Source organism: Mustela nigripes, chromosome 12 (genome assembly GCF_022355385.1).
Source record: "Mustela nigripes isolate SB6536 chromosome 12, MUSNIG.SB6536, whole genome shotgun sequence".
In the NCBI taxonomy this organism is placed as follows: domain Eukaryota; kingdom Metazoa; phylum Chordata; class Mammalia; order Carnivora; family Mustelidae; genus Mustela; species Mustela nigripes.
The window spans coordinates 96,834,366-96,859,301 of record NC_081568.1 but is presented as its reverse complement, the minus strand read 5'-3'; the positions used below and the strand labels follow the sequence as shown (position 1 = coordinate 96,859,301).

The 24,936-nt window shown below is 42.2% G+C and overlaps 1 protein-coding gene across 5 annotated transcripts; it reads right to left on the bottom strand.

The window, feature by feature from the left end:
• Window positions 1–389: 389 nt before the first annotated feature.
• Window positions 390–24,936, bottom strand: MARVELD2 (MARVEL domain containing 2). 5 transcript variants are annotated; one of them, XM_059418022.1, is made up of 8 exons: window positions 24,841–24,902; window positions 21,203–21,558; window positions 19,632–20,800; window positions 16,583–16,618; window positions 6,998–7,146; window positions 6,595–6,766; window positions 2,861–2,911; window positions 390–2,247 (listed from the first exon to the last, which is right to left on the bottom strand). In XM_059418022.1, exons 3-8 carry the CDS (start codon window positions 20,784–20,786, stop codon window positions 2,125–2,127), a joined length of 1,686 nt encoding a protein of 561 aa, XP_059274005.1. In that variant the 5' UTR covers window positions 20,787–20,800; window positions 21,203–21,558; window positions 24,841–24,902; the 3' UTR covers window positions 390–2,124. The 5 variants fall into 5 exon arrangements, with proteins under 5 accessions (XP_059274005.1, XP_059274001.1, XP_059274004.1 ...); XM_059418018.1 differs by lacking the exon at window positions 24,841–24,902 and adding an exon at window positions 24,635–24,821; XM_059418021.1 differs by lacking the exon at window positions 24,841–24,902 and adding an exon at window positions 24,635–24,821 and having other exon boundaries at window positions 21,242–21,558.

Genomic DNA, 24,936 nt, shown 5'->3' with positions numbered 1-24,936 from the left:
TGTGAAGGCAGAGGACTGGGGTGAGGATTGGGGTGATAAACACACAAGCCAAGGAACGTCAAAGATTGCCAGCAAACCACCAAAAGCTAAGAAGGATTTCCCTACTGGTTTCGGAGAGCATGGCCCTGCTGACATCTTGACATCCGCCTGCAGAACCGTGAGACAATAGATTTCTGTTGTTGTAAGCCACTCAGCTTGTGGTACACAGTGGCCTTGGCTTTGAATTTTTGCAAATAATGGGGGAGGAGGAAACTGTCACCTGAACATCATGACCTACAGGTTTTCAATGACTTTCCAGTTTGTTTTCTGATAATGGAAAATATTTTCAAGAACATGCCCAGTCAACACAGGAATGCTAAAAAAACAAACAAGGAAGGGCACACAGAAAAAACAAGTAGTTGAAATTTTAATAAGCCTAGGTACTGACATGAGAAATTTTAAAAGTTAGTGTTACAACACTGGTTTTCAAAGATTAACATTTACAATTATAGTAAAATTAAGTTTCACAAAGTTAAACATTTTAACACCTTATTTCACTATGAATCTAACTCCTTACGATCCATCAAAATCGTATTGTTCATGGTTTGGTATTTTTTTTCCCTTTTTTAAAGCACCGGTGTGCTTCTTAAGCAAAATATTAAGATGGGACCCTAACATATAAAACAGAAAGTGAGGCTGTTCCAGTTAAAGGGGGGGGCTTTGAAAGGGATCTCACATTTCCCTAGGTGTCACCTCTTGAGACACACAGGGTATCTCAGAGTAAGCATACTCTGGGAGCCACGGTATTAAAATAGTACCAATAAACACTAAGTAAGATTTCAAAGATAAAGAAAAACAAGGAAGTCCATTCAATATCCAACGCTTTTGCAGTCAAATGCTCTACCCCTGAGCTCTACCCCCAATATCCAACGCTTTTGAAGGCTCTGCTTTTCCACATGCTTTTCTTTGGTTTCATTGCTTTAGAAAATTGTCTGAACATTACTTGTTTGAATGGCAGCTGTGTGTACTTCTGCACCCAGGAAACTTGCCACAGGACAGATGCTGCTGAATAGGATCCAGGAGCAATGACTTCTTAAAAACATTTGTTTAGGTAGTCCATTGTTCATACTACCAAAACTACTTCTCATGGACAAAGCCCCACAGCCGAGAGAGTGTTTGGGAAGATGAAGCATCACAATAAATCGAAAGGAGATTCTAAACAAATGTAGGGTCATGGGGCCTTAGCCAACAGGGCAGAAGAGGCAACGGGGGTCACACAATCCTGGCATCGGGCTGGGCTGTGGGGAGGTGGACCTCTGTGCACAGTGATAGCGATTCATGATAGGAAGGGTGCGGTGGACCCCAGTGGCCACAGAACCACAGGGAAGCACCTGCTTAAGGCTACATGTGGTAAGAGTTATTAATGACAAAAAAAGAAACCCATGAGACAGGTGGGCCTTCTGGTTAACTGGTTGAGCGTGCTCAGTAAGAACCTTCCCTTGGCAGTGTGTTCACGTCACAATCACTTCTATGGACTGCATGTGCTAATGGACTGTGTGTAATGTGCCGCAGTCTCTTTTAAGAGCTTTACAAACATTACTTACTTCAGCCTCACAACAACCCTACAAGGTAGGCACTACCATTAGCTCCATTTTTGCAGATGAGAAAATAGGCACAGAGAGATATGGAAACTTGCCTGAGATCCCAAGACTTGGAAATGTTGATCCTGGATTCAAGGCCCTTCCAAGAGAAGGCAGGATGCCTTGGCTCGGAAGACAAACATGTCCGAGAGAAACCCCAGGAGCTGGCCTGAGTTAAAAAGGAGAAAACGGCCCCAGAATGATGCTCTGTGTGCTCATCACACTGTGAGGATAAGACCTCTAAACAACTTTTACCTCTAACAGGTTAAATATAAACTGTACACAGATGGACACAGCATTTCTTCCATTCTGAGTAAAGGTCCTTGGTAAATCTGGACTTGTTTTGAAATGTCTGAAGTGAAGTCATACTATCATAGCATGGCAGACCAGCTAAACCAACAAGAAGCTGATGCAGAAAGCACATGTTTCTCTATCACAGACTAGCATGGAAAAAACAGTAAATAAATATTAAGTTTAACATTAAAAAAGTGGTTTCAAATAAGGTTTAAGAATAACCTTGCACATTCCAGTTCATTACTTTATCATATTCTTGAATTCTTTGCTTTATATGAGAAAGTTTATTTTTCAGATAATCACAGCGTTCTTTTTTTTCCAGAAATGTGGGATCCTGCAAAGGAAACACAACCAATATTTTCATTTCTAGTTTCCTCAGAGAAGAACACAGAAACGTATTATCACCTAGAAAATGACCCTTCATAGCAGATTTCTTGCAACAGATTTTAAAATCTTCCTAAGAAGAATAGCGGCTCCTTACATTTTTAAAGATGATTTTATTTTTTAGAATACTTTCCATTTCATAGCAAAACTGAGTGGGAAATACAGAAAGCTGAGAACAACTTTAACTTCAATAGTTTAAAATATATTAAAGAGCAAATAAGTAAGTACAGAAAAGATTAACAGAAGCTCTCTCCAGCCTCTACTGTGCAATTAAGGATGGAATGAAAAATAGAAAATGACTTTTTTTTTGAAGGAAATGTCAGTGAGAAGTCCTATATTGGTGCTCCTTTCTATAGGTTGCTAAAAACCAGGTTGTAACAGAATGCGCTCACGACAGAGAGGAGAAGAAAAGGCATTCAGGAGCCACTCCTGTTCTCTAGTAAGTAGCATCTGAAGAAATATTTAAAGAGAACTACTTTAGCTGAAAGAATCTAAGGTCTGTCAGCTGTCACCACTGTACATGCATACGAATATACTCTGAAGAAAAAAATGGGTTTACTCACATTCTTTTTTTTCTTAAACTCTTCATGGATTCTTGAAATTCTCTCACGTTCCTAAAAATAATATATTGTACACTTGAATTAAAACACCTGCATTTACTCAAATCATATCTTAAGAATATCTAAGTACACTGGGAATTTGAACAGAAAATTATTTTTATCTAAGACTATAATGAAAGTATTCACACACTAAAATTCGATTCACTGGACAAAGGTTAGAAGGCTTCCTGCCTGCCACACACATTGGAGTCTAGGGGTGAACAAAAGAGGAAGGCCCCGCCCGCATGAAACCAGCACTGAGTCCCAGGGCCACCACACAGCAGCTGTGTAGCCTGGGCAACCAGTTGGTCCCAGGACTCTGTTACCTTCCTGGCAACCCCAAGTTTCGGAGAAGGTTCACATATTTGAAATGACCCTGGTAAAGTGCTTAGTATGTAATAACCACATTACACACTGGGATTAAGAGGCTGAGACTATTTGACTTTCAAAAATAACTAAGTAAGGTTCCTTCTAACTAAAAATGTATTTATAACAAATACGAAATTTGTTAATGGACTGAACAGTCTATCCAAGAGGAACAGGTTACTAGAGCAATTGATCCATGTAAAACCTGTGCTTTAGAGTTGTCAGATACCATAAATCCAATAAGTAAAACAGGAAAAAAAATATTTGTAGTTCTAAAAAGCTCTCCCTGAGAACATTTCTCATCACCCACCCACATTCTTTTTGCGACCTATTCTAATTCTTTCGTGCCTTTTGCAGGAGTGTCATTTGTGCTTTGATTGTTTGCCAGCATAGAGGTGACTGGCTAATTTAGTTGTCACCTCTCTGAAGAGGGCCTGGCCTGGGAAGAAACTAGCTGCTGGGGCCAGCGGTGTGGTGAGGGTGATGCAGGCTGAGATAAGAATGGCAAAACCTAGGGCGCCTGGGTGGCTCAGAGGGTTAAACCTCTGCCTTCGGCTCAGGTCAGGATCTCAGGGTCCTGGGATCGAGTTCCGCATTGGGCTCTCTGCTCAGCAGGGAACCTGCTTCCCCTTCTCTCTCTGCCTGCCTCTCTGCCTACTTGTGATCTCTCTCTGTCAAATAAATAAATAAAATCTTAAAAAAAAAAAAATGAATGGCAAAACCTATCCTAGAGGCTGTCAGAAAAATGGAACTTTAGGGACACCTGGGTGGCTCAGTGGGTTAAGCCTCTGCCTTTGGCTCAGGTCATGATCCCAGGGTCCTGGGATGGAGCCCGGAGGGCTCTCTGCTCTGCGGGGAGCCTGCTTCCCCCTCTCTCTCTGCCTGCCTCTCTGCCTACTTGTGATCTCTCTCTCTGTTAAATAAATAAATAAAATCTTAAAAAAAAAAAAAAAAAGACAAACAGAACTTTAGAAAGTGAGGATCAGATTATTTTGAGCAATATTCTTATTTTATAGGCATAGAAAAGTCATGTAATTTATTTTTCAAGGGCACACAAGCAGGTCCGTGAGAAAACCTATCGCTCCAAACCAGACCGCTGGGCTTTTGAACACCACCCTGGGGACCTGTCAGGAAACCAAAAGGCCTTCCCTCTGACTCCAGGCAATGGCAAAGCTCAGCCTGTGGCGGATGAGAAGTTAACTTTTGTGATACAACTAATATTTCTACTTTAGATAGGGACTTGAGGAGACATGGAGACTAACAGTGGCCTTGTCATTTGGCTACTTACTTACCATGCTCTGTACAAACCACAGAAAACAACTACTGTTAATACTGTACAGAAATATCACGGGAGGACCCAGTCTCAGTCCCTACTATAATCAGGTCCTTCCCATCCATCAGGTGCAGACTCAATTGGCAGAGCTCTTGCCCATTCACACAAAGCCATAAACCAGAGCCCACTGAGTCCAGGTTCAAAGATGACAACACTAGACTGCTCAGCATCCTGTCTGTCAGCCAGCTTGCTCTTCCCAGGCTGTGCCGACACAGTCTCCAGGGGCCTGCTCAATCCTTCCTGCACTCCTTTGAGGGCCTATAAATTTGGGCATCCTTCTTGGACCTCTGAACCCTGTTTGTCTTTCAAATGGTACCAAGTGATCCTTGACCTGCAATATTTGCGGGATTTTTCCTGCTTCCTGGTACTGGCACCTCCTAGAAAACACCATTCCTTTGCTCCAGGAGTGGGAAAAGTTACTACGCTGGACATTATGGCTTAGAGAGGTCATAATTATAACTGATTTAAATGTACACTTAATAGTCTGTGGTCAAAACAAAGATGCCTAGTCCTTACGGATCACAGGAGCAGAAAACACATATATAAAATATGTGTTAGTTATATATATACATTAACTTGCTTGACATTTGTTAAAAATGCTGTGAGTTTTAAAAATTTGAATTATAGGGGCACCTGGGTGGCTCAGTCAGTTAAGCATCTGCCTTCGGCTCAGCTCATGATCCCAGGCTCCTGAGCCCCGCAACAGGCTCCTTGCTCAGTGGAAACCCTCTTTCTCCCTCTCCCTCTGCCTGCCATTCCCCTTGCTTATGTTCTCTCTGCGTGCCAAACAAAGAAATAAAAATCTTTATAAAAATTTTTGAATTATACAAATAATATCTTAGACTAATACACAGTCTTTTAAAAAGTTAGGATATTACAGATAAATGTTCAGAGCATTACTCATAACAGACAAAAAGTGGAAAAAAACTGAAATGTTCATCAGGTGATAAGTTGATAAAGAAAATGTGGTACATACAATAAATATCACAGATAGGAATGAAATACTGAATCTTACTACAATATAAATGAACCTTAAAAGTGTTATGAAAAGCCAGATGCAAAAGGCCACATATTACATCATTCCATTTATAAAAATGTTCAAAATAAGGAACTCTATAGAGAAAGTACATTATTACTTGTCAGTGGGAGAGGGGCAGGGATGGGGAATATGTACTGATGGGTATGGGGTTTCTTGCTGGAGTGATGACAATGTTCTGGAATTACGGGGTACTAATGGTTATACAACTTTGCGAATGTACTAAAACCCTGTGAATTGTTCAGTCTAAAAGGATGAATTTTATGGCATGTGAATTGTGTCTCAATAAAAAATGTACATCTGATAAAAAGTGCTACAGATTATCACGGCATCCTGATTTCAGAAATATTAAAATGCGACACCCTCCCCAACTCCCACCCAAACTCTAGAACCTTACGGAAAGTGACTGAGTCCCTGGTGACTGCTGTGACTCTTCCCTAGCTCCCACTGTCATGATCACAGTTATCCGTATAATGTGTGGATGTGTGTGCCCAGTGGCTCAGATCTACTCTGTTGTTACGCACTGTGCTCTTTGGATCTGGGGTGCTCACGGCTTGGCTGTCACTTACCCCTGGACAATCTGGAGAATGCATTAACCCTGGTTGCTCCCCTACACCCTGCCCACACCTTTGTGAATAAATCTTTTTCGAATTGTCTCAGTTTGAGTGTGCCATCAGTCTCCTTTAGGACCCTGATGGATTCAGTATATATTTTAGGAAAATTTATTTTTTGCCTAAGAAAACAAAATGATTGTTTTATAACTGTTTAATAACTAAGAGCAGAAGATATGAAACTATATAATGTGAATTATAATCCTGACTAGTGCCCTTGAAGACCTCAAATAACTTTCTGAGACATAGACAGCAGATGCACATGGTGATTATGGCTGCCCCACATTCACGTGAAGGCCAGATTTTACCTTTCCTTCCTCAGGGCCCTTCCTAGGCAGCTGCAGGCACTGACCTGTTGGTTTTCTGAACAACGAGGCAATCTGCTCATCACTGCATCCAGCTCGTCGAACTTCCTCAAGACGGCCTGGACTTCTGCAGAGAGCTCTTTGTACTCTGAAAACTGGTCTTGGAACACAGCTTTGTAGCGTTCTCGTTCATCTTCCGTCTGAATCACAGGGTATTTTCTGATGGAAAAAATTAACCAACGCTGTGACTTTTTCATTGAAAACAGGCTGAACGGAAAATCAGCCTAGCTTATTCCTCACTGACCATGCCGTATCTTCAATTCAATATCCTACCTCTCTAGGAACAAACAATTGTTTAAATATAAATGTTGTAAAGCAAAGAGCATGACCTTGGAGACAAATGGGATCTCTCCATTTCTGCCTTGAAGAAGAATTTAAACAGACACTCACGCGACATAGTCAGGCATCACAATAGGTTTAGGGATGTGGCCTGCAGGGATGTGCCCACTCAGAAGTTCGGGTTTCATTTTTGTTGGTCTCAATTCTTTGACATTAACTTCTTGGTCTCTCTGTCTGTCACCACCAGTGGCCATATCACACTACAGTATGGGAGAAAAAGAGGATTTATTTGTAAATGGAAGTGGAGGAAGAGGAAAAAAAAAAACACATGAATTTATGTTAGAAGAAAATGGTGGGGAGAAACAGAGGGAAGAAAAGTAGAAGCAGCAATTAACATTTCACTTGAGAACTGCATGTTTTATAGTCACAAAATCATCTGAATGTCTTTGTAATAGCTAAGGGGAACCACACTGAGGTACAGGAGTGAATGACAGGTAAAACCATTGTGTGTATATTAAATGTGGATGATGAAATACTAAATGTAGGGTCTTAAGTACTTTATTTAGGTTGTATACCCCAACTATAAAACAATACAAACTGCAGGGCGTCTGGGTGGCTCAGTGGGTTAAGCCTCTGCCTTCAGCTCAGGTCATGGAATCAAGTCCCACACTGGGCTCCCTGCTTAGTAGAGAGCCTGCTTCTTCTTCTACCCCTTCCCCAGCTTGTGATCTCTCTCTCATTCTCCCTCTCAAACAAACAAACAAACAAACAAACAAATAAATAAATAAAATCTTTCAAAAAGAATACAAAATGTAGTTCAAAATAGGAAATTCGGGGGGAAATATGGAATAAGGGTACTTAAATAGAAAGAGAAAAAATGTCCTGGGGAACTTGAGATGAATCAGCCACAAGTAGCCAACACTTAGTTTGGAAAGGGAGATGAGTTACATTGTTTTCACTGCCTGAAAAGGAAAGCAAGCAAATCCAGAGGAAAGGTGGTAGTAAAGGCCTTTCAGCTATCCATGAGTTCTGAACCTGTGGCTCCTTGTTTTAAGTCACCCTGGTTTCTCAACTGGAAAGATCTCAGAAGTCTTTAGCAAAAAATGGGACATTCAAAAGAGGAGAAGTAGCAGAAGATAAAATAACCTGGAGAGGAAGTAGCTCTGACGTATGATGTAAGGAAGCAGGGGTGTCAATGTCCAGGGAAACCCACTCTGGAATGGGCAGGCTCACACAGACATGCAGATTTAGGGAAAGACCGTTGCATGGCCCCAGGGGGCAGGGCCCACAACATGGACCACAGTGGTGAGGTAGGTGGATGCCAGGAGAGGGGTTTCCATTTTACACGGGAACCAGCAAGGTTCAGAGAGGTGAAGTAAATTTTCTAGGGCATCAGAGCTTGGAAGTGGAAAAACCACAATTAAAACCCTGAACTTTTGGGGGGGCACCTAGATGGCTCAGTCTGTTAAACGTCTGATTCCTGATCACACAGCTCAGGTCTTCATCTCAGGGTTATGAGTTCAAGCCCTGGCTTGGGGTCCACGAAGGGCATGGAGCCTACTTAAAACAAACAGGGGCATCTGAGGGGCTCAGTCAGTTGAGGGTCTGCCTTTGGTTCAGGCTGTGATTTCGGGGTCCTGGAATTGAGTCCTCAGTTGGGCTCCCTGCTCAGTGGGGAGTCTGCTTCTCCCTTTGCCTCTGCCCCTCCCCTGCTCCTGCTCTGTCTCTCAAAAAACAAACAAAAAAACAACAATAGAACTTTTCAGCTTATTGATGCTTTAAATGGTATACTTAAATGCATACCATTCAATCCTAAAGTGCCCTGCAATTCTGGTAGCTCCCTAGAAATGGCTGATTTCTCATTACAGCAGTCAGCCCCCCTCCACTGGGCCCCTGGGACTTTGGCATACACTTGTTGAATTAAACTTCCTGAACTAAACTGAGAGCAGCTCGGGAGGGCTCCCACTTGGCTGAAAACAAACTACAACACATTTAAAAAAAAAAGATTTTGTTTATTTATTGGGTAGAGAGAGAGAGATCACAAGTAGGCCAAGAGGCAGGCAGAGAGATGGGGAAGCATGCTCCCTGCTGAGCAGAGAGCCCCATGCGGGGCTTGTTCCCAGGACCATGAGACCCTGGGACCATGACCTGAGCTGAAGGCAGAGGCTTAACCCACTGAGCCACCCAGGCGCTCCAACTACAACACATTTTACAACTTTGCTCTTTCTCTTGCCAGGCAGAGCTTTAAAATCCTTTTGTTCCCGGGCGCCTGGGTGGCTCAATGGTTTAAGCCGCTGCCTTCGGCTCAGGTCATGATCTCGGGGTGCTGGGATCGAGTCCCGCATCGGGCTCTCTGCTCAGCGGGGAGCCTGCTTCCCTCTGTCTCTCTCTGCCTGCCTCTCCATCTACTTGTGATTTCTCTCTGTCAAATAAATACATAAATAAAATCTTTAAAAAAAAAAAAAAATTCTTTTGTTTCCCTATCTCTGAGGCGGTGTCTGAGGTGTGGCTTAAGATTACCTCATCCTAAAAATCACCAGCTTTTAACTCCCCAAAGAGCACAGACCACGCATTGGCGCATTGGAGGGTGAGGTAGCTAACCAACCCTGGGGGAGGGTTGTGCAGAGAAGGGCTGCCCACAGCATCCAGGAGAAGGCTGGAAGTGGAACCAGACGGCCTTGGTGTAGGAGACATGCTGGCCACTGGGTCCCAAACAGCAAGGATCCAAGTAAGGAGCAGGAAACTCCCAAGGAAAGGAGACTAAGCAGGAGTATTTCAGGGTACACTTTCTGAGGTTAGTATTTATTCTCCTTTTTCTCCACTTTTTAAGAAGCCATTTCTTCAAATGAATGAATTCTTACCTGTTTGATCTTGATAATGAATGACAGTATTAAAAAGAGAACAGGGACCCCTGGATGGCTCAGTCAGCTAAGCGTCTGCCTTCAGCTCAGGTCATGATCCTGAAGTTCTGGGACTGAGTCCCCATCAGGGGACTCAGTGGGGAGCCTAGTTCTCTCTTCCTCCCTCTCCCACACCCCATACCCTCGCTTGTATTCTTTCTCTCTCAAATAAACAAATAAAATCTTTAAAAAATAAAATGAGGTGAAACTTTTTTTGCTTAAATAAATGGATCTCTATTTCATGGTCTCCCTCTTTAGCTTCTAAATAGTTAACAACCCATTTGTCACACTGCTGTCTGAGGGGGACCTGGCTGATGGAGCTGCTATGGATAACGCTGACCCTTCAGAGCTTAGCAGCAGCCGCAGGTGTCAAGCTCAGATTTCCGGGTCAAAATCATAAATTCTGCCCAGGTAGAATTTTTTCCCCTAAGTTAAGTTTTTCAAGCAGGAAGTATTCATTTTCCTTACTTGCGCATCCCTAATTCAAAGATTCACTTTTTATTTAAAAAGGAAGCTTTAAGAAGTCAGAATATTTTCAGACTACTTCATCTGCTTTAAATTATTATTTTTTAAAGATTTTATTTATCCATTTAACAGACAGAGATCACAAGTAGGCAGAGAGGCAGGCAGAGAGAGGAAGAGAAGCAGGCTCTCTGCTGAGCAGAGAGCTCAACACAGGGCTGGATCCCAGGACCCTGAGATCCTGACCTGAGCTGAAGGCAGAGGCTTTAATCCACTAAGCCCCCCAGGCACCCCTAAATGTATTCACTGTATTTGGGTGAAGTTCACTGAACCTCACTGAACATCAATTCAGAAAACCTTACTGAGGAAAAAAGAATCTGAAAGTACACGGAAGACAAATAATCAAAACCTCATTAGCCTCTTATTAGAAGGCTGTGTTTGGCTCTAGCCCTGGGACACACCAATCTCAGTATTCCTGACTACAAACACAGGGCCCCAGGTTTCATAGGACCTTTCTTTGCTTCTAAAAAAACTGAGTCTCTGTCAGCAAATAACAGAAAAGCTTTATTGTGAGGCAAAATAAAGTAATTAAACAATGGGGTAAGTAATGCTATGGTTACAATTACTAAGCTTTTCAAATTAAAACATGCACTGATGAGGAGGGTGGGGGTAGGCATAATGGGTGAAGGTGAGGGGGAGGTCCCTTTCCAGTTAACTTATTCAAGGCGATGAAAGGCACAGCATAAGGAATACAGTCAATGTGACTGTTGTTTGATGACATATGGCAGCTACACTGTGGTGAGCACAGCATAGGTGTATAGAGAGGTTGAATCACTACATTGTACACCTGAAACTAATGTAACATTGTGTGTCAACTAACTTCAATTAAAAAAAAATGCTTTAGACAAAAATGGACTTAATATGCTACCAAGTTAGAAATAGTGTGCAGGGCACCTGGGTGGCTCAGTCAGTTAAGCATTTGCCTTCGGCTCAGGTCATGATCCCTGGGTTCTGGGATCAAGCTCCACATCAGTCTTCTTGCTCAGCGGGAGGCCTGCTTCTCCCTCTCCCACTCCCCCTACTTGCGTTCCCTCTCTCACTGTCTTTCTCTGTCAAATTAATAAATAAAATCTTAAAAAAAAAAAAAAGCGTGCACTTGTCCAAATACTAAGTCTCTCTCTCTGAGCACACCATGCACTGATGCAGAGGCCGTGATCCCAAACCCACACTACCACCTTCAATGTTCAGGTTAGATTCTGACTTTTCTAGCTTGGAAAAAAACCTGTCCAGCACTTAGGGATTTATTAGAATTTGTTTCTGTCTCTGTCTGATCTTACTTTATGTCTGTATATTTCTTTTTAAAAATGATTTTGCTTTTCAAAAAGTATATTTGTTAAAATACAAAATAAAAAGTTACAGGGTAGTATATGATTGCAAACAAGGGACAGGAAACTTACGTTCAGAGAGGGTAAGTAACTTCTTCAGAATCACAGAGCTAGTAGTAATAAAATTCAGATTTGCCTGATTCCAAGCTTTATTTTGTCTTCATCATACTACACTGCCTCTCCTGTGGTAGCCTGCCAATTCTTCCCTACCAAGAACTGGGAAAGAAGCAAGTGAAAAATCAATGAGAAATTGGAGATCCAACCTTTCCTAAAGGTTTCTAGTAGGTAAGTCTAATAGAAATTACCCAGCTGAGTCACAGGATTCCCTCCCAGAGGTCTGCCTCTAGAATATACCTGAACGTGGATCCACTGTGATTCACTTCCCAGAGAAAGAGCCCTGTGAAACGGTGCCCTCTGCATTCGGCTCCCATATCTTGAAAGTTTAAGTTAAAGGGATTGGTAGGATTTTCAAAGGAGCCCTATGAATGGGGGTTCTAACTCCACTAAAATTATTCCTGACTATTCCAGGACCTCTCGGGAGCCGGGAACCTACAACAGACCCCGGACATGCCCAGTACCAGCCTTCTAGGGCAGCCTGAAAGGGGTACCCTAGCACTTGCTGGCAGAGCTCCCTAATCCTGTCCTACCTGTCCAGTCCACTTCAGCCATATTCTCACCAAACAATCATGCTGACCACCCTCATTGCATTCGGGGCAACTTCCCCAATTCAGCCAGGCCTTTCAGGTTGACTCTACTCTGCGCTTAAACAATTGGAAAATCCCATTACCTCAAAGGGAGTGGTGAGGAAGCCCATAAATTCCACCATGGCAAAGAATGACTACCATTGCCACATCATTGCCACATTGCAGCCCCATGAGACAGTCCGGTCTCATGGACTGAACAATCAGCATCTGCAAAATGTACATCACTGTTAACCCCCACAAGCAAACAGATTCTTAAGTCCCTGAGGATGATCAGAAACATACTTCCTAATGCTAGCACTCTGAATTGCTACCCCTGATATCAGAGTATGCTATCACCTGTTCCCATGACTGCCAACTTTTTTTTTTTTTTTTTAAGATTTTATTTATTTATCTGACAGACAGAGATCACAAGTAGTCAGAGGCAGGCAAAGAGAGAGGAAGGGAAGCAAGGTCCCCGCTGAGCAGAGAGCCAGACTCTGAGCTCCATCCTAGGACCCTGAGATCATGACCTGAGCGAAAGGCAGAGGCTTTAACCCACTGAGCCACCCAGATGCCCTGTGAATTTCCTTATATAGAAGATTTTAGACCCCTTTTCCATTATAAAACAGCTGTGTAACCCTGATCTATCTTCTACACTAAAGTCTTTTAAAGTTGATATTTTCCATGCAGTGAGCATGATTTTAGGACTCTCACCAGGCTGTGATGCAGCCATGATGGTCATTCCTGGCCAGGGTAGGGTTCATGAGTCTCCCTGTCAGTCCCTCTGAGGGAGCAGGATTTACAGAAGAGTTAAAGCAGTGCTGGCAATCTGGAATAAGAGTATTGGCAATAATTAGGCCAAACCACTCTCATGACTCCCAACTGGGAAGAGTGCTCTCTTCCTTTGGTCAAGGTCACTAACACTGGAAGGCAGGCCATAGGGTAAGTTAGGGAAGCTGCTCTTAAATCTCAGACAAAGGGCCAGTGTTATTAATTATTTAAGCATTAGCTCTACATTGCTTATGTCAATTTTATTTGAAGTATTTATTTAATTTGTTAAAAACTTAAACATTTTTGAATAGGTAATATGTATATACATGACATATAATTCAAACATCCAATAGGGTATATAATGAAAAGTAAGTCTCCCTCTCTCCTTGTCTTCCCAAAGTTAGGCAGTGGCCCTCCTAAAGGTAACTACTATCTACCTAGCTATTCATCTATCTATGTAACAGTTTAAAAGTGAGCATCCATTTCGCTTACTGTGACTGTACCACTGAGTTAAGAAGTCTAACTGAAATACACATCCTGAAAGCAATAATAAAATATTTAAAGCTAGGAAGTTAGGAAGTGAAAGTTAGCTAAAGTTAGAAAGTGAAAACAAAGTACAATAAAAGCAAATTAAAAGCCACAGGCACAGAGTCGTGTGTGTGACTAACTCTATGAAGAATGTTTCAAGTGCATAGGTTTATAGCACTCAGGTCCACGCTGCAAGAGGAACTCTTCAATATTCCGTAGACCAACCGATCCCAGCCTCATTTATCCCATGCCTGGTTAGTCAGGGCTGCTCAAGTATCTCATGATTACTAAAGATTTATGGATCCTGGTAAGACGCAATGGCAGAATGCAATTCAGATGACTTTACATACATGTCAGAAGTAATTTAAGGCAACTGACCCACTAAAATCTGTGGCTAATTACAGATCCCAATTGTTTTGACCAATAACAATGCTGAATTTGAAACATTATCATCCATAATCTGATTTCCCCAGAAGATAGCAGAGAACTCCAATCTCTCCTTTTTTTGAGAAACAAATCTTTTTTTTTTTTTTTTTAAGATTTTATTTATTTATTTGACAGAGAGAGAGAGAGAGAGAGAGGTCACAAGTAGGCAGAGAGGCAGGCAGAGAGAGAGGGGGAAGCAGGCTCCCTGCTGAGCAGAGAACCTGATGTCGGGCTGGACCCAACACCCTGAGACCATGATCTGAGCTGAAGGCAGAGGTTTAACCCACTGAGCCACCCAGGTGCCCAAGAAACAAATCTTTAAGCAACTTCAGTTTTAGGGTTCTTGCTCACTCTTTCACATATATACATACTTTACTAACACTGTGGGTTTTTTTTTTTTTTTTTTTTTTCACAAGATTTGTAAGCTCCTGGGAAATGGAGATGATGTACCTTGTAGTATCCCTATCACTAGCCTACAATCTAATTGGGACATGTTTGTTCAATGAATGAATGATAACACTGATGTATTAATCACAATCCCTTGGACAAAGTGTCATTTGTCCACTTCAGAAATCCCTTACTTTACTGCGAACAGAACATTTTCATATTATATTTGTGTTAAAGAGAATAATGTTTAGAAAAACCTATAAAAGGTATTTTCAAAATGCATGCACTTAAAGGATTTGTATAAATTAGCAACTCAATTAAAAAGTAGAAGGGGGAGAGGGGTGCCTGGGTGGCTCAGTGGGTTAAGCCCCTGCCTTTCGCTCAGGTCACCATCTCAGGGTCCTGGGATTGAGCCCCGCATCAGGCTCTCTGCTCAGTGGGGAGTCTGCTTCCCCTCCCTCTCTGCCTGCCTCTCTGCCTACTGTCTGCCTATTTATCTGCAAATAAATAAATAAAATCTTTTTAAAAAATTAAAAAAAAAAGAAAAAAGACAGGATACGAAGAGTAAACAGGGAAGAAAAAGCAAACATAACATGTGAAAAATGGTCAGTCTCACTCCTTAAAAGACAAATGCAAATTATAACTACCTTAGACACCATTTTTCACCTATCAAGTTGACAGATGTCAACAATTTTCCTAACACTGTGTTGGTCAAGGTGTGAGGAAGACTATAGTGCTTCTGGGAGTGGAACTTGGTAAAACTACCATTGGGCAACCAGGCAGTCAAAATAAACAAGAGCATCCATACAATGCAGTACTATACAGTTATAAAAAGAGAATGCAGAAGTTCTTTATGTACTAATAAGGAAATGTCTTAGAAATGTATTGTTAAGAGAAGAAAATAAGGGGCATAACAGTGGGTATGGTATGCCAGCATTTGTGTGAAAGGGGGAGTAAAGTGTGTGTGTGTGTGTGTATACATTTCATATACAGATAATATAAACACATGTCTAAAAGGAAACACAAGGCACTGATAACAATGGTTCCTTCCAAGTGGGCGAGCTGGGAAGCTGAGGCATGAGGTATGAGAGAAAACATTGAGAGAAGACATTTAGTTTTGAACCAAGTACTACACTCCCTTTACAAAGAAGGGAAATCCAAAGGCTGGATTCCAACTTCTTGCTTAGAAATAATGCTCAATATCTTTACAAAAAGGACTTTAAAATGAGATAAAATTATGATTATTAAAATATATTGTTTTTACATATATGCTATTAAATATAATAACAGTATTTCATTTAATTCTCTCGGCAAATGTGAGGTAGGAATCAATTTTTTTTTTTAAGAGTCAAAAAAATTTTATTTTTTTTTTTTTTAGGAATCAATTATTATTCCAACTTTACAGAGGAACAAATGAAGGCATGGAAAGGTAAATATCTTGACTACTGCCATGATATTAGTCAATTCTGGAATAGGAATTTTCTTCTTGCCACAACAAAATTTAGCATCCAAAAGCAAGGTGAGAAAAAGAACAGCAAAGAACTTTGAAAAGAACTTTGGGGGGCACCTGGGTGGCTCAGTGGGTTAAGCCTCTGCCTTCAGTAGGTCATGATCTCAGAGTCCTGGGATCAAGCCCCACATCAGGCTCTCTGCTCAGCAGGGAGCCTGCTTCCCCTCCCTCTCTGCCTGCTTTCTGCCTACTGTGTTCTCTCTCTGTCAAATAAATAAAATAAAATAAAATAAAATTAAAAAAAAAAAAAGAAAAGAAAAGAACTTTGAAAAGACTAAAGAAAGTTTGAGAGAATCCCCTGGGCTTAAAAAATTTTAACTTAATTTTTAAAATTAAATTTAATTTCATTTGTAATTTAATTTTAAACATAAGAAGAAATGGCTGTTCACTTGCTTAATCTTAACAAAATGAAAAGAAGCTAAAAAAATGATAGCCCTTACAGTTTTGCCAACATACACCATGTGCACATCTAATTTGATCCTTTCATTATGAGAAAAAAGCTGAAAGTTGAACTAGATATTCAGTTAGGAACTCAATGTAATAGATACACTTTCACAGACAGATGATCTACTCTGTAGGTAACAGGTAAGATAGAAAACATTTAACAAGCTAGACATAATATACAATGTGAACTTTATTCTTACCATTTTCCTTTTGGATGGCAATGATGGCTCACTTATCTAGAATAAAAAAGAGTGAAAATGATTTTTCAGTGAGGTGTGAGTCTACTTTGTAAATATTTTCATCCATTTGTATTTATAGCCCAATCTCAATTTCACAGACTTGGATTCTCTACTTGACAGATGTTCCCTGCTCATCTGGGTGACTTTGGATGGGCTAGCGAAGAAGCAGAGGAGGTGGGTTAACTGTAACTCCCTGTCTGTCAGGAACACACAGAGGTACAGACCTAATACAGACTATTAGGTAAATTGCATTGAATTACCTAGAAGTTTTAATTTATTCTTGGCTTCCACTACCCTCTGCAATTAAATAATTTAAACTGTTATAGGTATAAAATTAGTAGAAAAAACCCACAGGCCATTAAAGCCGCTAACTCTTAAGAAGTTACAGCAACTGGGACACCTGGGTGGCTCAGTCGTAAAGCCTCTGCCTTCGGCTCAGGTCATGATCCCAGGGTCCTGGGATTGGCCCCACATCGGGCTCCCTGCTCAGCGGAAAGCCTGCTTCTCCCTCTCCCATTCCCCCTGCTTGTGTTCCCTCTCATGCTGTGTCTCTCTCTGTCAAATAAGTAAATGAAATCTTTAAAAAAAAAAAAAAAAAAGTTACAGCAACAAAGTGGCGCAACCTCCTACATGAGAGCTAATTCAAGTCTAATCAACCAACATAAAAAGTCTTACAGGGGGCACCTGGGTGGCTCAGTCAGTTAAATGTCTGCCTTTGGCTCAGATCACAATCCCAGGGTCCTGGGATCCAGCACCACATCAAGCTCCTTGTTCACAGGAAGCCTGCTTCCCCCTATCCTCCCTGCTTGTGCTCTCTCTTGCTTGCTCTCTCTCCCCCAAAAAAGGAAAAAAAAAGTCTTATGGAAACAAGTTTTGAGAAAGGAGACAGAAATGAATGTTTTATGTTGATAATTATAGTCACACTCATGTAGAATTTTGAAATGATGTTAAGAAGTCTGTTGACGGGCGCCAGGGTGCCTCAATACATTTAGCATCTGCCTTCAGCTCAGGTCATGATCCCAGGGTCCTGGGATCAAGGCCCACATTGAGCCCCTTCCTTGGCAGGGAGCCTGCTTCTCCTTCTCCCTCTGCCTGTTGCTCTCCCTGTTTGTGCGCTCTCTCTCTCTCACTCTGTCAAGTCAAAAATAAAATACTTAAAAAAAAAATAAGTTTGCTGTTATTAGACTTACATAAAATCATGAAGAAGTGTGTTTCACTATCCACACTTCACACTGATTAAAATTTGAAATTATTTTGTATACACTGATGTAAATTTAAGAAATATGCTTAATGTGCTGAGATAAATTTTTAGAAATAACTTGAATCTATGTGGAGTTCTAATAAGATTAATATATTTTGTGATGAGAGAGTATGGATCACAATGAAACATGTTGAGGTTCTTCATATAACACATGAGGTAGCTGTTACAAAATTAATGCAGTTTTTTGTTGTTATATGTAAGATTGTACAAAAGATTAAACACAAAATGTACAGGTGAGTAAATAAACAGGTTACTGAGTAAATAAGGGCAGGATTTTATTTTATTTTATTTTATTTTTATTTATTTATTTATTTTTAAGATTTTATTTATTTATTTGTCAGAGAGAGAGAGAGAGAGCAAGAGCGAGCACAGGCAGGCAGAGTGGCAGGCAGAGTCAGAGGGAGAAGCAGGCTCCTCGCGGAGCAAGGAGCCCGATGCGGGACCGATCCCAGGACGCCGGGATTATGACCTGAGCCGAAGGCAGCTGCCCAACCAAGCCACCCAGGCGTCCCGGGCAGGATTTCATTTTAACCTAGATTTGCCCATATATATAGTATTTGCAATTATATAGTATCTAGGAAATCTTTGAAAAGTGGGAAAAGAGGGCACCTGGGTGGATCAGTCAGTTAAACATCTGCCTTCTACTCAGGTCATGATCCCAGGGACTTGGGATCAAGTCTCGCATCAGGCTTCCTGCTCAGCACAGAGTCTACTTCTCTCTCTACCCTCCCCATGTTCATGTTCTCTATCTCATTCTCTCTCTCAAATAAATAAAAAATCTTTTTTTTTAAATAAAAAATCTTAAGAAAAAAGTGGGAAAAGAAAAATGCATAATAAGGTGACTCAAAATTAAGAAAAAATTAATAAGACATTGTTGGTAGCATAGGTAATTCTACTGCACACTTCTCCTTAAAAGAAAACAAAACATTAGCTCATTTCAGGGTATAATGAAGCTAAAGGAACACACTCTAATATTTTTGCTACTGTTCAAATAAAATAATTTTAAATATGGCTTTTATATAATCTTATCCTCCAGGCATCATTATCATTATTATTATTAGTCCTCCTTCTCCTCCTTCTTCTGTTTAATTAGTTAAATCCTGGAAATAAAAACAAGTGCCAGGCTCCCATTCTAATTTGGGAACACTCAAATCACTTATATCCCAAAATAAGAATGAAACATCAAAATGCCTGGGCAAGTTTTCAGAGTATGTTCATTACAACTCAGCCTCTCAATACTTAAAAAAAAACCAAATGTGGTTCACTGTATTCTTACATGACTTTATTTAAGTCACTGGAGGAAAGTGCCACTCATCATAACTTATAAATGAGCACTTTCCACCTAACACCTAAAAGTTTTGTTTTTTTATTGAACTTTACCACACTAAAGAATCAACCCTGTTCTCAAATTTGCTTTAATGACCAGACAGTCATTGTACTGAAAACGGTATTATTCTTTGTTACAGAAATTTTCCCAGTAAGCATCACAGGCATAGCACAGCTGACAAACCATATACCGTGTTCCCCCATCGGATGCCCACTCGCAATGTTACACATCAGTGACACGCCACAGTGGGTTATCTCACCAAAAGCAGGTCGGATACTGAGCCAGGACTTTCGAATTTTGGATCATTTAAAAAACAAAAATGGCTTTTATAAAATCCTTGTTTTGACAACTGTACATATTTAGCAAGAAAATAACCAAAAAAAAAAATTGAAAAATGAATGAAGGATGGTGAAATTCCTTACCTCCTGATGTTCCATCCACTCCCTGTGTCTCCGAGCTGCCTCGTGCCTCCACAACTTTAGGCAAACCAAAGCACTAATGAGATAAACGATCATGGTAACAAACAGGAAGATCATCGCTGCTATCTGCCCTCCTTCCACGCGGCAGAACACCGCATTCATCGGAGTATTAAATAACGGATAGTAGCAGAGTCCACCTCGGTTGGTATCATTCACATAGACTATGGCTGCAGCCATATACAAAATAAACAAGGCAACGTTAATTCCAAATTCAGTTAGAGGCCACCAATTAGAATCCAAAAGAATGGTCCGATAATACATGGACATGCCAAGAACTAGAATAATAACGGTGGTGACCCAAGCTAATCCAGCGACCACGAGTACAAAAGGGGTTTTGGGGCCACTGTAATAATATCCCCCATATGTGCTGCCCAGGCCACCAATGCCTCCCATGCCATAGGGCTGTGAATATCCAAACAGGTTATACCACTCGCTGTCCTTGTAAATGTAAGCTGTGACACAAGCAAAGACGCCAGCTCCCAAAAGCAGCTCCACTACACCGAGAATTCGCAGCAGGCCTGCCCACGACTTCATGTAGGAATACCTCAGGTTATACTCTTCCACCTTCTCACTGTACGTTTGGGCTGTCTGTGTGTGTCGGCCGAGGGAACTGTAGGGATCGTGGTGAAACATGGCCTCAGCCTCTTTCTGGGAATTAAAGGTTCCTTCTGACCCTCCGCAAGGATCTTTGCAGGAGTTGAGGGGTGAGCGGTGGTTTGGTCTTGCTGGAGAGGCTGGAGGTGAACACAGCACTCCATCCGAGATGTATCTGATGTCAGACACTGGCTTATCCCATCCTAGGTCCTTTTTCTTCCCTCTGAAGAAGTTCTTCCAGGACTCAGGGACAAAGCGCCTTACGGGTTTGAGATCTGGGGCTATGGCCGGTTCCTCTGTGTCACTTGAGTAGAAGTCGGGGCCGAATGGTGGCTGTAACGGGAGAGGGGGTGGTGGCAAGGGATCAGCGCTCACAGCCAGCTCACTGTCACGAAGAGTCTGGAGGGTTCCTATGGTGCCGTCGTGATAGGGTGAGTCCCTATCTCTTGGGACTTCATCATAATGTCTGTCCCGATTCCTGAACCTTCCATCATTGGACAACATTTGTGACTTTATACCTGTGGCCAAGAAGTTAAAATTATCACTTATGCCTAGCTATTTATTCCTTCACTGATCCTGATTTTATTTACTTAATGGCAGATGATCATATTTAGGAAACCAATATGATCATGTCTAATTATCATGATATGTAAAAAGGATAATAGATATATTTTAAAAATATACAACATATTAGTCAGGGGTAACATCATCATTCTATATGATTTTAAGGGCAATCAAAATTAAAATCTTAGTTCTCAATTTAAAATATTTCTAAGTCTAACTTACCTATGAGCCCTTTAAACAACAAAGTGTAGAAACCATATAAAAGCTAAATTTTAATAATACAGGATACCAACAGATCCCAAGCAGAACTCTTTTCTCAAATGCCTAAATCAAAATATTTAGTAGTTTGGGCATACCGAAGTTTGATGTGTCAGCAAATACTCTTCATTCATTACCTCAAATCTCCTTTGGAATGGCCTGGGAGAAGCAGCTCTATTAAATACAGGGACTGAAAAGCCCCTTTCTTTCTCGAATCAGGGAAGTTAGTTTAGGGGAAATTGCTTCTTCCACTCTAAAATATTAATTATTGATACTCAGTTTTAAAAACTGAATTCTCAGAGGGAAAAAAAAATCACTGAAGGTTGATTCCCCAGAAGTACAACACAGAGCAACCATGTGTATCACGTGTAGCACTCTTTCCAGAGGGGCCACCTAAAGGTGATTTGCTGTTGCCATAGCAACACTCAAACAGTATCTCAGAGGTTTTATCCACCTAAAAAATAAAGCAGACAAAAAGCACTTTTACTAAACCTGTTGACTTCCTTCACGAAATCAGTGACCTACATGTACACACAAAAAAGGATACTATTCGCTAATATAACTACTAGGTTTAAGGACAATGAATTTCTCCCTCTCATTGTTTATAAGCAAGTATTTACTGAAAACTAACTGGACATACAGTACTATACTTGGCACTATGAAGCTCTCAGAATTTAAATGGAGAACCCCACCTCTGTAGTGTTGAACCATTTAGAAGTTCCTTAGGCTTTGGGTGTTTTGTTTTGTTTTGCTTTTAAATTGAGAGAGAAAGAGAGTAGGAGAGAGAGAATCTTAAGCAGACTCCATGCCCAGTGCGAGTCTGATGAGGGGCTCGAGCTCATGACCCTGAGATCATGACCTGAGCGGGATGCTTAATCAACCGAGCCACACAGGTACCCTCCTAAGGCTTTGCTTTATTTCATTTTGTAAAATGGAGACCTATCCATTCAACAAATATTTACCAAACATCTGCTATGCACCAGGTATGCTAAAAAGTGTATTAGTGAAAAAAAAAAAACCAACAACAACTGAGGGGCGCCTGGGTGGCTCAGTGGGTTAAAGCCTCTGCCTTTGGCTCAGGTCCCCGAGCTGAGCCCCGAATCAGGCTCTCTGCTCAGCAGGGAGCCTGCTTCCTCTCCCTGTCTGCCTCCCTACCTACTTGTGATCTCTGTCTGTCAAATAAATAAATAAAATCTTAAAAAAAAAAACAAAACCAACAACTGAAATCTCTGAGTTCATGGAACTTAAGTCTCAATGGGGGGATGACAGATGACAGATTAGGAAAATGAAATACACTGAGTGCTAAGGAACAAAGTTAAGAAAGGTGATAAGGAGCTCTCTGCCACAGGGTGTTACAATTTTACATGGAATGACCTGAGAAGCCTTCATAGAGAATATATCATCTGAACACAGAAATGAAGGAGGGGAGAGGAGGAAGCCAGACAGGTTATCAGGGGAAGCGGTCCAGGTGGATGGAACAGCTAGTGCAAAAGCCTTGAGGCAGGAGTGCCTGGCAAGTTCAAGAACTATTAAGTCATGGAGGCAAAGGTGGCCGCAAGAGTGAGTGAGAGGGTAAGCAGCAGAATTAAGTCCATCTGAATCATTAGGGCCTTGAGAACCAGGGGAAAGGATTTTGGTTTTTACCAGGAGTGAGAGGAGAAGCGCATGAAACATTCTGAGTAGAGCAGTAACAAGATCTGACATGTTTTAATAGGATCACTCTGGATACCAAGTCGAGAGTACACTCCAGGTGACAAGGAAGAAAACAGGGAGATTGGCTAAGATGCCACTGACTGAATCCAATGGATCATGGTGGTAGCAATGGAGATAGAAAGAAGTCAGGTTTTTTAACACAAGGAATTAAAATTTTTTTATTATAGAAAATTTCAAACATAATAAAAAGTGAAAAGAATAGTATCATGAACCCTATGTATACCCATCAACCAACTTCAATAATTATCCATTGATGACCGATCCTGTATCGTCTATCTCTCCTGCCAACAGATTACTTTGAAGCAAATCTCAGACATCGGATAGTTTCATATGCAACATTTCTCCACCCCTCCAAACTGGAGAAAGCCCTGGGGATATGCAGCCTGAAGAGTTTTAGATACCCATTAGAAATCCAGGTGGAGAGGAGCAGTAGGCAGTGTACACACAGAAGGATAAGTACCACCATAGACTAGTCATCCACGGAATGGGTGAAAATGTAGAGAGTTCTAAATTTCTGGGTTTTCTAGTGGGGTATCCCAATTTAGAGAATTAACTGCTAGTTCCAGCATGGTGCCCAGGGCAAAGTAGGATATAAATGACAGCAATTAGCAGTTATTTTTGTCTCTGTCATTTATCTCATCTGTGTCTAAAAACATTGATTTTACTTTTTAAAAGACTTTAAATTTACTTGACAGAGACAGAGAGAGCCAGCGTACACGTAGGGGGAGCCGAAAGCAGGAGGAGAGGCGGAAGCAGGTTCCCTCAGTCCCAGGACCTTGGGCTCTGAAGGCAGAGCCTTAATCCACAGCCACGCAGGCGCCCCCTGTGTCTAAAAACATTTCAATTCTAGAAATGCCCTGTACTATTGCTGTTTCTAAATATATTTTCTTAAGAAAAGTCGAAGCAAAAGCGCAGAAATAACTGCAGCAAGTTCTACATAAGTCAATATCCCAATGCTTAATTTAACACACTGGTAAAAACGTGTGCTTCACTGAAATGGGTTTATCTTCACCTGTGTGAAGTGACTCATTTAAATCAGAACACCTTATCGACGTTTACATAATAAAAATAATTTTTACATAAAAAGCAAAAAATAAACGTGGGGAATCATGGAATAACAAAAGACGTGATTTTAGAAGGAATGGCCAGCGGTATTCGCCGACGTCGCGGTTACTAGCTACGCCTCGCGTCTCTCTCAGGGCGCCCCTGGTAGCCTTCTCGGATTCAGCACGCTCAGGCACTGAGGGTCTTTGTTTTGGACAAGCCCCGGACTCTGGCTCCCTTCCGTAGGCGCACACAGCTCTGAAAGCCAGAGCGGGGGGAGGATACGTGGTTTCCCCCCAGGAAAGTGACACGGGAACCGAACTTGTCGCCTTTACAAAAACCTGAAGCATCGCTTTCAAGTTCTGCTGGGCTCACGAGATGTTTCTGGGCTTCCTGGGAGCTGGGAAAGGCCCGAGCGTTTTAAGTTAACTCACGCGTGAGTGACAAGGGACACCGAGCACGGGCGCTGGGGTCGCTCCCGAGCCCGCCGCTCGCCGTTCGGTCCGCTAGTCTCCCTCTTACTCCCCGGGACTGCCCACCCCGGGGACCGCTCGGTCTGCGCGTTCGACAGAAAATCCAATCTCGGTCAGTCGAGACGACGCCCCAAAGCGGCCGGAACTAAGTCCGCGCGCAGATCGGGATCAGAGGATCCCGGCGCCGGGGAAGGGCGTCCGCTGGACGCGCCTCGCCGCGCACCTGTGTCCCCTGAATGAAAGCGGGCTGGCTAAGCGGCCCTCCTGACGCGCAGGCCTCGCGCTCCCCGGCGCCCTCACCTCTCTCTCTGCGCCTCCGTCCGGCCTCGGCCGCAGGTTATGGCGGGGGTGAGTGGCGAGCGCCGCGGGCCCGGGCGCGCGCCGAGGGGCCCAAGGCCTCTCCTTCCCCAACCGCGCACCTGCCTGGGCGGAGGGGGGGTGGCGGGAGCGGGCCCCTCCCCGTCCGCCGCCGCCTCACGAGGGCCCCACCCCTCGGGCCCACTCACCTGCGCGGCTGCCGGGAAGAGCGTGCACGCCGCCCACCGCAGGGAAAGCCCGCTCAGCTCTCGGGGCGGGGCCGAGCCAAGTTTGCCCCGCCCGGC